The 19,449-nt window shown below is 18.6% G+C and overlaps 3 protein-coding genes across 3 annotated transcripts; 1 reads left to right on the forward strand and 2 right to left on the reverse strand.

Annotated features, from left to right (window-relative positions):
• Window positions 1-240: 240 nt before the first annotated feature.
• Window positions 241-9,505, reverse strand: PRSY57_0628700 (DNA polymerase epsilon, catalytic subunit a, putative; the record flags this gene model as incomplete). Its single annotated transcript, XM_012906660.2, has 4 exons — window positions 241-444; window positions 606-6,786; window positions 6,962-9,188; window positions 9,298-9,505. 4 exons carry the CDS (start codon window positions 9,503-9,505, stop codon window positions 241-243), a joined length of 8,820 nt encoding a protein of 2,939 aa, XP_012762114.2.
• A 2,761-nt stretch (window positions 9,506-12,266) lies between these two features.
• Window positions 12,267-13,406, reverse strand: PRSY57_0628800 (hypothetical protein; the record flags this gene model as incomplete). Its single annotated transcript, XM_012906661.1, has 1 exon — window positions 12,267-13,406. One exon carries the CDS (start codon window positions 13,404-13,406, stop codon window positions 12,267-12,269), a length of 1,140 nt encoding a protein of 379 aa, XP_012762115.1.
• A 2,858-nt stretch (window positions 13,407-16,264) lies between these two features.
• Window positions 16,265-17,755, forward strand: PRSY57_0628900 (microtubule-associated protein ytm1-like protein; the record flags this gene model as incomplete). The annotated part of the gene is made up of 1 exon (XM_012906662.2): window positions 16,265-17,755. One exon carries the CDS (start codon window positions 16,265-16,267, stop codon window positions 17,753-17,755), a length of 1,491 nt encoding a protein of 496 aa, XP_012762116.2.
• Window positions 17,756-19,449: the final 1,694 nt, after the last annotated feature.

Raw genomic sequence — 19,449 nt, forward strand, 5'->3', positions numbered from 1 at the left:
ATATTTATTTTATTATTTTATTTTTTTTTTGTTTAATTGTTTATATGTAATATACAAAAAAAAAAAAAAAAAAAAAAAAATTACACACTGCGCACATACACAAATATAATGTGGGTTATATTCATCTTTCATCTTTCGGTTATATAGAAAATGGAACAAATTAAAATTTGTGGATATATATATATATATATATGTATTTATTTATTTATTTATATGATGAAATAAAAAGAAGATATTGTTTTATATAAGATGAGTTTTCATGGATGTCAACACATCTGTTAATAATGGCATGTTTAGCATGCTAGCTAAATTTTGTACAATTTCTAATGTTTCCATCCAGTCATTAATTTCTAGACGAGGTGTAAATATTTGACCACATTTACATATGGGTCTTCTGTGGAAAGATTTTATTGCATTACAATTATTACATACCAAATCTTGAGCCTATATAAAATAAGAGGATATATATATATATATATATATGAACAAATGTGGATAAAAATATAAAAATAAAAAAATATATAAAAATATAAAAATATAAAAATACACAATAATAATAATGATATTATTAATATATATATATATATATATTTTTTATTTCTCACATTGTATGCGTCGAATGTTTCCTGCAATAAAGATAATATTTTTAATTCAATAAATTCATTATCAAATTTAAAGTTACAATTTTTGCATAACCAAATAAAGGATGCTTTTCCACTTATCTCTGCTTCAACTAAACTTGTTACTACGTTCATATGATATACCGATGAACAATTATCACAAAAGATATCTTTTAAAATTAATTCATGACATGGGCTTTTCCATAATGAATTTTTTTTATTATATTCACTATCTCCTACAATTTCATATAGTTCATGTCTTTTTTCATGAAAGGCTTCATTTGCGTTTTCATTTTCTAAATTTAATAATTTATCATTTTGCATTAAGAAGATACAAAATTTAACAATTTCTAATCTCCAATTATTATCTCTTTTAGCTAGATTTCCTAATGTTTGAGGAAATAAGAATGGTGCATAATTAATATTATTTTCACCGATTTCATCATCTTCATATGGCCAATAATTTTCTATTAGATATTTTTTATATTTGATTGCTTTTTTGACTTTTTTATAAATATTTCCCGGCATAAACCATAAATCCTTTAATTTCTCTTCAATTTTATAAGCTAGTACATCTACATTTTCATTGATTAAGGAGAAGGATTCACAGACTTCTTCAAGATCATCAAATGATTTATCAAATATATATTTTAATTTAGCTCTTTGTGCTAAATTAATTTTATCTGTTAATTTATCATTTTTTAATATAACATTATAATAATTTTTTTCACATGTCGATATATCATTTATATGATTTATCTTTTGATCATCTGATTCATATGGATTTATACCGTTTTGTTTATTATTATCATATGAAAGTATAATATCATGTAATGGATTCAATATTATTATATCAAGAACATATCTCAAGAAAGATTCACATATAGGAGGTAAGTATTCAATAATTTTTAGATTTTCATCTGTATTTTCTTCATTTGGATCCGAATATTTTTTATATCTTATAAAATTATATTTATCAAATTGACATGCTGCAATATATTCATTTTTAATATAGAAGGGTACATTTGCATATATTGAATCACTGTGTGAAAAATATTTTATTAAATTCTTTAATATATTTCTTCCTGATATAATAGAATACTCATTAAATGATATAACAAGATTTCTTAAGTCAGCAAAAATAATATTGGCATTAAATTTCTTCTTCATAATATTTATTAAATTATTTTGATAAATTTCAGAACATTCTAAAACTTTATTATATAATGCAACATCATATAATAAACTAGAATTATTAGAAATCCATGAATAGAAGGATGTAAATATATCTGATATGCTTTCAAATGTTTTATTTGTAATTAGCATAGATAAAGAGGAAATTTTAGATATTAAATATTCTAACGATTGACCTAATATTTTAAAGGCAAAATTGCTAAATTGGGAAACATGAGCATTTCTTTCAACAATTGAATTAATATCATATTTATTTTGTATGAGGTTTTTTTTTTGATTTAATTCAGCTGATGATTGTATTATGACGTTATCATTATTGGACGAAAAATTTACATTCACATTATTATTATTGTTGTTGTTATTATTATTGTTGTTATTATTATTGTTGTTATTATTATTGTTGTTATTATTATTGTTGTTATTATTATTGTTGCTATTATTATTGTTGCTATTATTATTATTATTATTATTGCTATTCATATTATTATTTTCGTCAGCTGTTGATATATCTTCATCATTCAACTGTTCCTTTTGATCTATTGAGGCTTTTTTATTTATATGGTTACTTTTATTGTTTAATTTATTCATATGGTTGGTATTATTTTCCAGTGTTCTCTTGACATTTTTTTTATTTTGCATAAAATTAGTATGTTCATTATTACGATTAATATTATTATTATTGTGATGATTATTTATGTTTGTATTGGTTATGGTATTACTATATTCATTTGTATTTTTGTCCACATTTGAATATTTTGTAAAAAGGCGTACACTATTAAATATTAATGATTCATTAAAAAATAGATGGACAATATATCCTCTATATATTCCTTGGTTTATTATATCATTATTTTTTTTAGCTAAATCATAATCACAGAAATTATTAATATTTAAACATGGGATTCCTAGATCATAATTACCAAAATATGATAACCATAATATTCCTTTATATTTTTTAATAAAAGATGCATATAAGATATCATATATAAATTTATGTTTTTGATTTTTGTTATGAACATTGAATAAATTAAATAATGGTATATTTGATATTCGTGAAAAATTCAAATCTTCTTCTACTCTATGATAATTTTCAAAAAATAGATTTAGAGATAAATTAAAAATATCATTTTGATAATTTATTCTTGGAACATTTTGATATTTATTTGTATTATCAAATTTATAAAAATAGCATGGGAAATATTTATTGGTAGCCCACCAACCTAATTTTTTCTTATCAATAGTTGATGATACATAAAAGATATATTTTTGTTTTCCTGTTATCATATTAGTACGATATTTATTTAAGTATAGATCAAGATATTCTAATACTTTATATACATTTGTATTATCTTCATAATAAACATCAAATTTTCTATAATGATATAAAAATAATAGATCTTTTTCAACACTATTTATAAAAAATTCTTTATTAAATAAATTTTTTAATAACATATCTTTTTTTATTTTTTCTTTTTCAATATTGTTTAAATATTCCACATTATTATTATTATCAAATGTATTATGTATATGATTTGTATTATGTATATGATTTGTATTATGTATATGATTTGTATTATGTATATGATCTATATTATGTACATGATTTATATTATGTATATTTTTATTTTGCCCATTATGTGTAGAATTTATATTCATATTTATATTTTCATTTGTTTCATTTAATGTAATATCATTACAATACTTATCTAGTTGTAAAAATTTTATAAAAGTATCATAAGGATCAAAATTATTATCTTTTTGTCCAATACCACTAAACATTATTTTATTCCCAAGTAAATCATCTTGATTATGTTCATCAAATTGATCATATACATTAATAAAAATACGATTACAAATATTATCTATAAGTGTATGAAATATATGTATATAAACAATATGTACATCATCCAAATAATTGGCTGATACATTTTTGGTACTTTTACTATTATTTTCTACTTTACTAAAACAATGAGATTTAAAACATTTATTTTCATCAAATATATAATTATAATCATTTGAATCAATTTCAACAGAATTTCCATATCTACTTAAGAAATCAAAATATAATGGTATTTTTGTTTCATATACAGATATAATACTTTCATGATAATTTGCATTTAGAGTATTAATAATATATTGATTAAAATATTTTTCTGTCATTATAAATTCATATAAATTAAAAACTTTAATATTTCTAGGAAGAAAACAATTAGCATATGCCTTAGATTTAAATACACCATTATCATCATTATTTGAACTAATTAATTTTATAGTTATTTTACTATTACTTTTAATATTTAATTGGTCATAATTATTAATATATATATGTCTATATACTTGTATTTTAATTTTATAAAATTTATTCATATTCTTTAATGAAACTAATGCATAATAAATTCCATCATCTTCATCATTATAATAATCATTATTATCAACCTTTTCATTGATATGATAATTTTCATTTTTAGATTCTTTCTTATGACTAGATGAATCATCTGAATTTGAATTTGAATCCGAATTTGAATTTGAATCTGAATTTGCTTCATGTTTAAAATATTTTAAATATGGTTTTAATAAGGTTTGTTTATCATTTTTTAAATTATTTAATTGGTTATTTGAATTTTTTTTTTTATGATTTTTCTTTTTCTTTTTAATTTTTTTATATATATATACAATATCCATTGCATTTTGAATAGTATGTAAATATTTAGAATCTAAATTAGATATTTTCTCATAATTCTTTTTTTCCTTATTAGATTCTTCATCTTCATCTTCATCTTCTTGTTCTTTAAATGATATGATATTTTTTTTTTTTTGTTTTTTATCTTCAATACGTATTTTTTTAATTTGTGTTCTATTATTTTTCCATATTTTATTATTAATAAGCATCCAATTTTTAAAATTTGAATGAAATAAATTATGTAAATCTTTATATTTTAAATTACTGATATTGATTTTTTCATGATCAATAATAATAATATTATTATTATTATTTTCTCCGTAGTTTTCAAATGAATTTATTTTTTTGTAAGCTACTGATGAGATAAGTTTACTAGTTTTTGGAGTAGCACCAGACATAATATTACTATTGCTATTATTTGATTGATTATTATCATATAATATTATTAATTTTGGTTTTTTGGATATAAAATTATCTAAGAGATATTGTTTTATTAATTTTCTTTTTTTATTTTTCAATGTTTCCTCTGATTGTGTTAATACGGATGATGATGGATTTGTTATTGTATTTTCGCCTTCTATAGGAAAAGGGCTTTTTTTTTCCATAGATTGATTAGATATATGTTCTTTATTTTTCATACTTTCTTTTTGTGTATAATGTAATGGTGTGTTGGTTGTTTCATTTGAATCTTTAAAATCATGAATATCATTTACTAGTTTAATATTAGTAGGATGTAAAGGTGAAGTGGTATCTTCTTTTTTTATGTTTTTTTTTACAAAGAAAGAAGTGATTTTTTTCTGTTTTCCTTCTGAGATATTAATTTGTTTTTTTAACCAATCAGGAACTGATATGGAAGTTATTGGATTATTAATATTTTGTTTAATAGCTGGAATAATAACTAATTTTAAAATTTGAACTTCTAATTTTTGTTTATAATAATCCCAATCAATAATATCTCTAACATTAACAGGTACGTTTGGAGGAAATTTAGTTCCTAACCATTTACTTAAATAATGGATTTGAGTATCAATATTTGTTTTGAATATTTGTATAGGTATAGCTCTAAAAGTAATATCTGAACCAATAGGTTTGGATACAACAATAAACTGAGTTGATACATTATTATCTTCAATATAGCTAGCATTATTTAATAATTCACTTAATCTTTTTGCTGTAGTAATACCAAAACTTTTAGCATTTGGTTGTTCTTTAACTGATTTATTTAAAACTTTCTTAGCTAAAATTAAATCAAATAATTCATCATCATTATCTATATCTATTGCTTTAGTATCTATTAAATTTTTCCATTTATTTGCTGTTAATGATGCATGATAATAGGATTCTTCTTTTGTTTTTCCTTTTAAGAAATGATTAAAAATTTCACTTTGAAATCTTTGAATAATTCTTAATTCACCTCTTCGTTTAATTTCAAAACCTTTAAGTTCACTTATTTTATATTTATTATTAAAAACCACATATCTTTTTTTTAATAAATCATCGGATTTTTCAGATGCGGGTAAAAACATACCATGCCATGGTCCATCTAATTCAAAAAATATTTCATTTTTACTAATGCATTCATAATCATCAGTATGTTCATTATAGACTAAGTATTGATCATTTGTCCATTTCTTATGCATTTCAAAATTTAAAATATTCGTTGGGAATTCGAAATCTACTTTTTTCACATTGTTATCATTTTTTAATTCTTCTTCACTTTTTGTTTCATAATCTTTTTTTTTATTTAATTCTTTTTTATCCAAAATATATACATCATACATTTCTGGGAAATTTTTTGGAAGCATACACCAAATACCATCAGTATCTAATTCCATTGGTATACCAATTTTATTTATTAAATTAAATGCTCCATTGATAATTTGAGAACCTGTATAAGTAACAATAGCACCCATTTGATCAGAATACCATCTACTGCTTCTTCTTTTAACATATCCATAAAAACTATTTAATATACATTTATGTGCTAGTTGTAATGAATCATTTAATAATATTTTATCATCTAATTCTTGAATCTTAATGTAATCTATTTTTGATTGTTTTAATAATTCCCTTTTTTCATGTTCACATTCTTTCAGTCCTTTTTTATACACATATCTTCGGTCTCTAAAAGTCTTAACAGCATCAACATAAAATGGGTTTTCTCGTTGGCACACTAAACTGGATGCATCTACTTCTTTCGATACTTTGGTTTTTTTAAAAACCTTTTGAGAGCAATCTTTTATGACTTTCATTAATTCATCATGTTGTTGTTTATCCGTGAGTTCATTCCACCTGCACAAAAAAAAAAGAAAAAAATATATATATGTATTGTATGTATTGGTATATTTAAATGTGTATGTGTTGGTATATTTAAATGTTTATGTATTGGTATATATATATATACATATTGCTATATTTGTACAATATAATTCATATAAAATAATTATATCATAATTTTTGTAATTACGATTTCTTTTTTGATGCGTTAATATCCATCGAGTTTTCATTTTCAGTACTATCAGATTCTTCCTTGTTTTGCATTTTGTAAAAACTTTTTTGCGGGAAAAAGAGCCTAGTTTTTAAATCTTGTTTTAGTGACAAGACATGACCATAATCTATAGGAGAAATTTCTAATTTACGTTTCCATATCATTTTTTTTTGACACAAGTGTCTTTGTTTATAAAAAGAACAATTAAAACAATGATCTGGTGTGATGATAGCATTAGGTTGCAAACGATGTGATAAAATAATATTAGGATACATAGCAGCAACATCTAGATGATAAATATTAGGACATATATTTATATTTGGATTTTCTATGAAGAAATTTAGTTTATTTTTAATATCTTGTTTAATTTGATCTAAATTTATTATTTGATTTTTATTAATATATTTAGTATCATTTATATTTGCATTTTTATTTAAATCTTTTTGAATCCAGAAATCAATAATATGATCAATACTGTTATATAGATATTTATATGTATCTACATCTAAGCTGAAAAATTCTTTAAGATCATCTCTATAAATACCACATTTTAAACTTTGAACTGTACCCCCAACAAAAGAATCATCATAAATAAAATATTTTTTTTTATTTTCTGGATCTGTAAAATATTGATTATATATAGGTTTGGATTTGTTAGGAAAAAGTATATTTTTTCTATAAGCTTCTGCCATTAATAATTGTTCACATAAGGTTCCACTTCCTTGTCGTAATACATTATCAGGGTTCATTGGTATAATTGATGATAATGCGAATAAGAAATTATGAATAAATTTATCATATAAATAAAAAGTTGCAACTGCATCAGATACACTGTAAACCGCTAAATGTTGAGGATTATTTTTAGCAATGGGAACCATAAGTTCAGGATCCACTTCTGTTGGATTATATTTTAATTTAATTTTACATACACTTTTTAGAGTTCTAGATCCATTTGGTAGATATGAATCTCTTTCAACCCATTTATATGCATCAATATTTAAAATAAAATTACATGAACATTCTTGTTTATTATTCATAATAAAACCTATTTCTCTAGAAACACTTAAATTATTAATTTCACATCTTCTATATAAATATGGAATATCAAAAAAGTCTCCATTATATGTAACAAAAATATGTATTTTTAATAATCTGATATGTTCAAGAAATCTTTTTAATAAAAAATATTCATTTTTTTCATTAAAAATTTTGAATGTACCTGCACCAGAATATTCTTCATTTGGTTTATATAAGAATTCTCTTATATTTTTACTCATAACATTTCTATTAACAATTAAATATCCTTGAGCATTATACATATAAGATATTAATATGATTTCATCTTTTTCTTTATCTGGAAATTTTAATTCATCTTTATAACATTCAATATCCCATGCTAATATATTTAATGGTGCTAATACTTTTTTATTTAAGATTTCAAATTGAATTAATTCAGTATAAAGTTCATCTTCTTCTCTTTTTACTTTATACCATAATCCACATCTGATATTTTTATCTATACAAATTCTGGTTAAATATTTTACATCATATTCATATATTTCGATTATTTCATTCATAATTTCTTCTTTACTTAAAATTTGTTTTTTTGTAGTAACAATGATATCATTCATATTCAATATATTATTATTATTATTGTTACTATTATGTGTATTATTATTATTATTGTCATTACTTTTTGCATTTAATATCCTCCTTTTATCATCTTCCTCTGTTATATTTGTAGTAAATTGTTGTTTTTGTGTGTTTTCTTTTTGATCATCATATTTATTATAAGAATATTCATTTTTATAAGAAAACTCTAATTGACTATAGGACAAATCTTCATTATTAAAAATATGTTTATCATTATTTGAATTATTATAATTTTTATTTTGTTTTTTATTTCGTTCAATAATTTTGACTAAGAAATCTCGAGCATTCATTAAATTTTCAATAGTATCATAGGATAATTTAAAAAATATATTACTTAAATAACTTCTTTTCTTATTCAAATGATCGTATAAACTTAAATCCTCTTTTTTTACATAATCAATTTCAACGTTATACTTATCTAGTTCCTTTTTTAAAAATTTTGTTACTTGTTCATAATTATGTATATTCTTGGTTTTTAAATAAAAGTAGGGTCTATAAAATAGAGTTAATCTCCACGTCTTGTTATTGTCTGACACAAAATACATGTGTACACCTATACGAAGAAATTATATACACCAACATATATATATATATATATATATATATTGATATATTGATATATTTCTTGTACCCTTGGAGACAAGGTGTTTTACTTTTATTACCTGTTTTTTTATGTGATTTATTTGAATTTTTTGCTACTACATTCATAGTAGTAGGAACTATATTATAAAGATATCCTTCTTTCTCTCCTTTATTAATCCATGCTTTTATATGAAACTTATTTTCTAATTTTAACAATCTCTCATATTCATAATCTGGATTAATTTTTGATTCCTTCTCCCATCCTTTTGTCCTTGTTTGTGTAGACATTTTTATTTTTTTTTGGAGTTAGAATAAGAGTTTATATTTTCAGAATAGCACACATATATATATATATATATATATATATATAATATGTATATATAATAAATGCACTATTTATTTAGAAAAGTTCATTTTTAAGAGGTATGCAAAGTAATCTAAAATAAAACAATGTTATAAGGTAATAAATAAAAAAACATATAAATATATATATATATATATATATATATATATATATATATATATATGTATTTATTTATATGTTTTTTTATTATGTATTAATATAATACCAAAGTAATGTTGTATATAATAGGCTTGTATATAAAATTTTCAAAAAAATTAAAAAAAATAAATGAATTCTATTAATATATTATACGTAATCAATAAATATGAATAATATTATTATTTTACATTAATAAAAAGATCTAATAGTTTTATAAAGATCTTTTAAAATTAACTAAACATAATATTATGTGTCTACAAACTTTAAAAATATGAAATTATATTTTTAAGAATATTAAGTATATTATGTGTTATATATTTTTAATTTCATTCAAAGAAAAAAAAGAAATAATTAAAATACATTTTATATATGAATCTATTTTTTCTTATTTCATATATATATATATTTTAAAAAGACAAGATTACATATATGTGTATAGATATTTTAAAAATGTAGTATAATTATATAAAGATATAAGAAACATATAATTTTATTAATATATATATTATATATTATAATAATAAAAGTAATATATAACATGTAAATAAAATGAATGTATAAAATATTGATTGTACTTTATTTATTCATTTTTTTTTTTTTTTTTTGAAGTTCGTATAATTTAATATTAATATATAAAAAAATATATTTACTATTATACTTTAAAATATATATTATAATTATTATTTAAAATGTATAATTTTAATAAAATGAATAATTACATAAAATATTTGTGTGATTAACACATAATATAAACAATGAGATTAAAAATAAATCTTACATAATATTCATATATAATATATATATTAATCAAATTTTAAGAATGAATAAATATTCGAAATTCAAAATTTATTTTTAGTCTCATTTTTTTTTTTTTTTTTTTCTAAAACAAAAAAAATATTTAATAATAAAAATAAAGAAATAATATAATAATGAAATAAAATAAAATATATTAAACTCAATAGTTACTATGATTGTGTATTCATTTTATATGTGTATTTCTAGATACATAATAATATTTTAACCTCTAGAAATATTGAAAAATAAAAATAAAAATAAAATAATTTAAATTAATAATAGAAATTATATAATTTATTAAAAAATATATATATATAATATAATATAACATTTTTAATCATAATATAAAAGGTAGTTTTAGGTTATAATATTATTTTGTAATATTTTAGTAATTTAAAAAAAATATAAATAAACAGAAGAATCAATGAAAAAAAAAAAAAAAAAAAAAAAAAAAAAAAAAAAAAAAAAAAAAAAAAAAAAAAAAGGTGAAGAATTTATTAAATAATAATGTTATATTTAAAAAAAAAATGAATTATTTTTTTCTTGCTTCTTTTTTCATGAAATTTATTTAAATGTTATGTATAAACATATATGTGTATATACTTACACATTCATAAATAATATAAAATATCATAAGTTCATAATATGAATTGTAATTATCCTTAGTATTAAATGTTTATATATAAATGTTAATTTATTTGATCATTTATTTCTAATCTTTATATGTGTTCATTTTATTATAGATTTATATGGCATAAATATGGGTGATGAGAACGCTCATATGTTTTTATATTGTTTAAAAATAAGTGTAAAGAGGTTTTTAGGATATATATTTGTAATACTATAACATTTTTTGTTTTGTTTTTACTCTTACATGTTGAAATTTACATATATATAGAGAAAGAGAGAGAAATAAGTTATAATATGTGTCTCGTATATATTAAAAAAAATACTACGAAACATTCTTCTTTTAAACAAATAAAACCTTAAAATTATAAACTCATAACCATTATAATGTAAAAGGTTCAACCTAAGGAATAATAGATATAAGAAAAAAAAAAAAAATATGTTAAACTATTTATAATATCAAATATATATATATATATTTATATATATTAAATTAATGATATATCATGATTATATTTGAAACAAAGGTTTATAGAAAGATATAAAGTAACATGAAAATTAATATCGAAAGAATATTTTTAAATAATATAATTATCAAATATTAAATTAATTTTTTTTTTTTTTTATTATTAAATTTATGAGTATGAATTTTAAAATATGAAATAAATTGTACAAACAAATCAAATAAAAATAAAAAAAACAAATATTTTTACAGAAAAAAAAGAAAAAATAAATTAAGAGAAAAAAAAAAAATTATCAAAATGTATTAAGCGAATATTAAAAAAGAAAAAAAAAGTAATCTAATATTCTCATAATTTTTATAAATATTATAAATGTGAACTTTGTATAATATTAACAAAAAAAAAAAAAAAAAAAAAAGAATAGAATAGAATAAAATAAAATAAAATTATATAAAAGGAAAAGAAAACAAAATAATGTTCTCTTATTTCAAATAATGTGTGTAAAAAATTATTTGAGAAAAAAATTAAATATAAAAGAACATTATGTCTTTATATATTAAACGGTTGCAATTTTATTAAAAGCATTATTAACAAATGAAAGTATAAATAGGATTCTAGAAAATAAAATATATGGAACATTATATAATTTATTAGAATGTATATTTTATAGTTGTGCTAGTTTAGTTTTGGGTTTATTTGTAGTAAAATTTGGTGTATCTTGCATATAGAACTTTTTAATATATATAATGAGAATATATAATAATAATGAAATAAATAAAATTTCGAATACATAGAGGGTATATTTATTTGTAAAATTGAATGAATTAAAGTCAAACAAATAGTTAAAATCCATAGTTGGGAATATATAATGTCCGTAGGTTTTTCTTAAATTTTCTGCCATAGTAGGTATTTTTTGTTCATTAGAATGATTTAAGATATTATATTTATTATTATTGTTATTGTTATTTATAGGAGTTGCTGATTTTAAGTTATACACATTATTATTACTACTATTTTTAATATTTTCGTTTTGTGAATTGTTTTTTTTTTTTTCTCCTTTTTCTAAAAAAAGATGTTCTTGTTTATCATATGGTATACTTTTCATTTTATGTAACTTTTGCATAATATCTTCATAGTAGCTTAAAATATTTAAACATTGATCTTTTAAATGATAGAAATTAGTTTTTAAGCATTTGTGTACTTTTGAAAATTTTGAATAGTCTTTACAATAAGTAAGGATATCATCAATGCAAGAATATAATAATGAGTTACTCAAGGATTTTTTACAACTTTCGGATAATTTATTTTTTTTTAATGTAATACACGTTAATACATCTTTATCACAATTATTATTTTTAATATCATCTTCACATCCTTTTATTGGTTGTATTTTATTTAAATGATTAGTTATTGTTTGATTTATATCAGCATCATATATATTAATCAAATCAAGAAAATTGTTGAAATCATTATTATTAGTTGTTAAGGTTTCGTTTGTTAAATTCAAGGGATATATAGAAAAACTGGATGGCAGAATTTGTGATAACATAGTTGTTAGTAAAAATATATCATCTATCATAACATCATTATTTCTCTTTTTTCGTTTATTTGATTTATTATTCTCATTAAATGTCAAATGATTTCCCATATATGGAATGTCTGGTTTGAAAATATTATCAAAAAGGTCATCACCAATTAACGATACATCTACAATGGTGTTGATCATTAATATAGGACGTAACGAAAAAAATATTCCATAAACAATAAATAAGAAAAGAAACCTTTTCACTGCTCTTTTTCTCATTTCAAGATTTTTATTTTAAATAAACATTTATAAAAAAAATTTAACATGAAAGAAGTAAAAAAATAGTACACACACAAAAACACACACAAAGGTGTTCTTATATATATATATATATATATATGTATATATTTATTTTTATATTTATTTATTTATGTGTGAAGAAATTTTTTTTTTTCATTTAAACATGTTTTATATGTATTTTTATATATATATTTTTTTTTAATAGACATGATATAGTATTTTATTAAATGGTTTCTTACGAATTTATAATGTAATATATATATATATATATATATATATATATATATATATTAAGGTAATACAAATATTTGACCAAATAAAAAGACAAACTACTTTTAGTTCTAATAAAAAGGTTCATATATTCTTCTTTTAAATTGAATATACATTTAATTATTGCAACATATTATATAAAACAAATATTGCGGATTTTTATGCATAATTGTGTATAAAATGTAAAAGAAGATATATACAATAAATACATATATATATATATATATATATATTTACTTGTTAATAAAAAAAAAAAAAAAAAAAATTTGCTGATAATTGGCTAGTTAATTATATTTAATAAAAAAAAAAAAAAAAAAAAATAAAATAAAATAAAATACACATATATAAATACATACACATATAATTTTATGATATAAATATATATATATATATATATATATATATATATATATATATATGTGAAAAAATCAAATAGGATAATAAAAATAAATCTTATGTTTTTCTTCTTTTTTTATTGTGAGAGGACAGCAAATAATGCTTTAAATTTATAAAAGAAAAAAATATTCCCATATATATATATATATATATATTTTCTTTATGCAAAAAATGGACAAGGAATACTTTATTTTATATTCAATTATTTAACATGTTATATACAATATATTTTGGTACGCAAACAAAAAAATATAAATGTCAATATAAATAAAAATACACATAAGAATATAATATATTTTTTATATTATCTTTTTAATTAAAAATTCCTTTTTTCTTATTCATTCCTGTTTTTATACTTACATTATAAATCAATTATATGAGAATTATTACTATTTTGCATGAATATCATATAAAAAAAAAAAAATAAAATAATAAAATAAGCAAAAAATATATACATACACTTATAAATATAACATATATATATATATATATATATATATTATATATATGTGATTATGTTTTAAAATGATTGTTAAACCATTTAAATACCTTTTATAATTTACATACGAATAAAAAAATTATACCATTTTTTTTTTTTTTTTTTATACATAAAAAATAAAATAATAGTAATTAAGGCGAAAATATACCACAAATGTTTTTGAACCATAAAAATTTATTGGTATAAATTTAATTGAAGTGTTCAATTTCCTTTCCTTTTCTTTTTTTATTTTTATTAAGAAAATATTTATGTATGCATGTTGTAATTTCTTTATATTTACAATGGGAAACATATAGATTATATTTTTAATCCCAAAACCTTTTCATATTACATATGATATATATATATATATATTAAATTAAAATGGATGAAAAAATTTATATTTCCGAAATGAACTTTAACAATAAATTTGCTTCATTTATATAAAGAAATATCTTCTATATAATTGTTTCCAATATTAGCAACATAAATATATGCCTTATATATATATATATATATATGTATCGTATGGGATTTATCTTTCTTCTTTTTCGTATAATAATTAAAAGTGTAATAAATTTTTACATATAAACGAATACTATTAATTTGTTGGCAGAATTCACAAATTTATATTCTCCTTATTTATAAAATATATATATATATATATACATATAAAAATGTGTATCAAAGAAATAAAACATAACTCTTTATTTTTATAATATTAAAAACATTTATAACATGTTTTTTTTTAGTTTTATTTATATATAAACATTGATGGAAAATTAAGATATGGATTTTAAAAGAGAATATATATGGAAAATAGAATGACTTATAAAATATAACATTTTAAGCAAAGAAAAGAATTTATAAATTAAAGGATAAACATTTTTTTTGTTCTTTATATTAAAGAAAAAAATATAGTTCATTTGTACATTCATTTTAAATTTGATGTAGATGTTAGTGAATAGTTTCTTTGTTTTTTAATTTATATTTATATGTTTATAAATTTGCATAAAAAATAGAAAATTAATTAAATTTTTTTTCTAATTTTATTTTTTAATGTTTCTATAATTATAAAAAGAATGATGTATTAAAAAATAAACTTTTATATATTACCATTATAATATATATATATTATATATATATATACTATTTTTGTTTGTTTTGAAAAAGTATTATTAAGTATTTTACTATAATTAAAGAGAAAATAAAATATATATATATATATATGAATAATATTATATATATGTATAAATCTTTGCTGATTTACCATATTCCGTGATTTTAATATTATGATATATATAAAAGAATAATTTATATATTTAAAAACATATATATATGGAATTAATAAACAAAGAATGAAAAAAAAAAAAAAATAAAAATAAAAAAAATAAACACAACGTTGTTTGTTTTTTAATGTTTTCAATAATTAATTTTATATTAAGAAAATTAATTAAAAATTATAAATATAAATTTACAACACTTTGAATAAATATCATAAAAAGGATTATATATATATATATATATATATATATATATATATATATATTAATATTGTTTATATTTTGGTATAATCTTTTTTTTTTTTTTTTTTTTGTTTTTTTATTAGATAAAAAATCATATGTAACCCAAATAATATTATATATATTTTTTCCTTCATTTTGTTAAAATAGGAAAAGAAATGAATTTCAAAATGAGTGAAAAAAATAAGGGAAAGAAAAAAAAAAATTCTTTATCTGATAAAATGAAAAATGAAATTTCTTCTGTAGATGAAGAAATTGATTTTGAAAATGAGAGTGACGATTATGGTAATAATGATGAATTCTATGAAGATGATGATTTGATAGATGATGACGAAAATAATTTTGAGGATGACGATGTTGTTGTTCATAATAATCGAAATGATAATTGTGAGAAAGAGATTCAGATATGTTTTTTTACAAATATAGAGAATGAAAAATATAAAATCGATAGTAGTACTTATACCGTTCCTGTTACTTTTAAAAGAATAGATTTATCAAGAATGGTAAAGAAATTATTAGATATTGAAGATAATGTGTCCTTTGAATTTTTAATAAATAAAAAGATATTAAGAACAACTATAGAAGAATTTATACGTGATCATAATATACTATCAGAAAATGTTATAGAAATTGAATATAGTATATCTTTAAGAAAAAGGGAAAGTAAGAATATTGATAAAATTTGTGAATGGATATTTGAATTAATTACGATTGATAATAAATTATATTGTAGTACTTTTGATGGTACCCTATTATATTATGATATGTTAAATTTTAAAAAAATATATGAAAAAAAAGTAATAGATAATATGCCAGTATATTCATATAATATATATAAAAGTAAGAAATTACATAATGAATTGATTTATAACGAATCGGTTGTTGGATTAACAAATGGATCTATAAAAGTATTTTTGAATGAAGAAAAAGAAAAAGAAATAATAACGAGAAATGAATTATATTTAGGTAATCATATAGATATGATTAAATGTATTTCATTTAATAAAGATTATTCTATGTTATTAAGTGCCGGGAATGATAATAAAATTAATATATTTGATAATAATTATATTATAAATGAATTATTAAATGATTTAACAAATGAACATAATACTAATAAACGAAAAAAAAAATCTGTTGTTTTTCCAAAAAAATGTATACATAACGATTCGGGTATGATAACATCATTAAAATTTTTTGATAATATAAAATTTTTATCTACAGGATTAGATAAAAATATAAAAATCTATGATTTAACATCATCCTATGTATCTTGTTCTTATTCATATAATAAATCTATTATATGTAGTGATATATTGAATAACGATTTGTTTATTACTGCTGATGAGCATTCTATGATTAAATTATTTGATGTTAGGAATACTAATGAAAAACCCGTTTTGTCCTTAAATGAAAATAAATATCATATGCATGATAAAATAATAACTAGTCTTAAAACAAACAAAAATGAAATATATTTCTTGTCATCATCACATGATGGTTATACTAATATATATGATATTAGATTAAATAATTTACCTGTATATACTTTTCAAAGTGATGAAAAATCAAAAATCCTTTCATCAACCTGGTTTTATAATGATGAACACAATTGTGTAGTGAATGCAGAAGAGAATAATTTAATTCTCCACATTTTTTAGTATATATTCATATGGAAAATAAAGGAGAAAACAAGCACAACAATGTATGAAAAATTAAAATGTACATTACATATATTATATTATATTATATTATATTATATTATATTATATTATATTATATTATATTATATTATATTATATTATATTATATTGTTTTGTTTGTTTTTATAATATATATATATGTACATTTTATATATTAAATATATGTATTTATGCGATAAATTTTTTTATTTTTAATGACATTTCAAAATAAAAAAAGAAGATACATATATATATATATATATATATATATATATATATATATATATATTGTACACATATTTTTTATAAAAAGAATAATTTTGGAAATTTATTATTATTAATGTTTAATTTTATTTAATTATCCATTTTGTAATTATATTTATACACATTTGTTAGATATAAATGGTTGTAAAAAAAAAAAAAAAAAATAGAGCTTCCATTTTATTTTATAAAATAAAATTTTATGGCTTTATCTATTATATATTGAAAACAAATGAAAACTTTTCTTTCTTTTTTACGTTTAATTAACTATATGTGATATATAAACAAAGGTTAAAATATATGGGTTTATATACCTTTTGTTATATGTAGAATTATTTAGTATCATCTATTTACATATTTTAGTGAAAAGGATAATGTAACACATTATTATAATTCAATGTTATTATTTTGTATATATATAGGGGCTAATAATTAAAAATAATGATACGTATAATTTTGTTTATATCCAGCAAATGTTTTTTTTAAAATATCATTCTTGAAAATGTGATATGAGAGGGATTTCATTAACATATCCTTTTTATAAATAAAATAAAGAATATTGAATAATATGGAATAGACTAACATATTAACTATATATATATATATATATATACTCGTAAATATTTTTAAAAAAATTATATGAACAAATAGAAATTTAAGATAGCCTCTATAATGTTTTTATTTATTTATTATTTTATTCATTTTTTTTTTTTTTATTTCTTTTTTTTTTGAAATGTTCAAAAATTCCATTTTATTTTTCTTATGAATACTGTCTTTGTCATATTTATTATATAAAAGTAATTTATATAAAAATGGGTACAATATAAATTCTTCATTAATATAAAACATAATAGAATTTATTTCCTTTTTTTTTTTTTTTTTTTAATGATCAAATGTTTAATGTTGATACATTTAGTATGTTAAATAAAGTTGATATAATATTAACATTACAAAATCATACACATATAAAAGGATGTATATCATTTAATAAATAAATAAATAAATATATATATATTATATATATACAAAATATATGTTTTTTTTTTTTTTTTTTTAAGGTAAATACTATAAGCATATACAATTATATATATATATATATATATATATATATATATATATATATATATATATATTTATCCAAAGTATAATTTCATATTTCATAATAATTTATATGTTTTTTTTTTTTCTTTTTTTCTTAATTTAATAAGTATTCATAATACAAATTATTAAAGGCTTATTTTTAGACTTTAATGGAAATATGAAAAAATTAATATTTTCATTTATAACATAATATTATTAATTTAATAAGAATCGTCAACATATGTATAAAAAAATAGTATAATTATGAAATATCGTGCACACACGAATAATATAAGAATCAAAAAGGGGGAAAAAAAAAAGAATATATATAT

The sequence above is a fragment of the Plasmodium reichenowi genome, chromosome 6 (assembly GCF_001601855.1).
Source record: "Plasmodium reichenowi strain SY57 chromosome 6, whole genome shotgun sequence".
Lineage (NCBI taxonomy): Eukaryota > Apicomplexa > Aconoidasida > Haemosporida > Plasmodiidae > Plasmodium > Plasmodium reichenowi.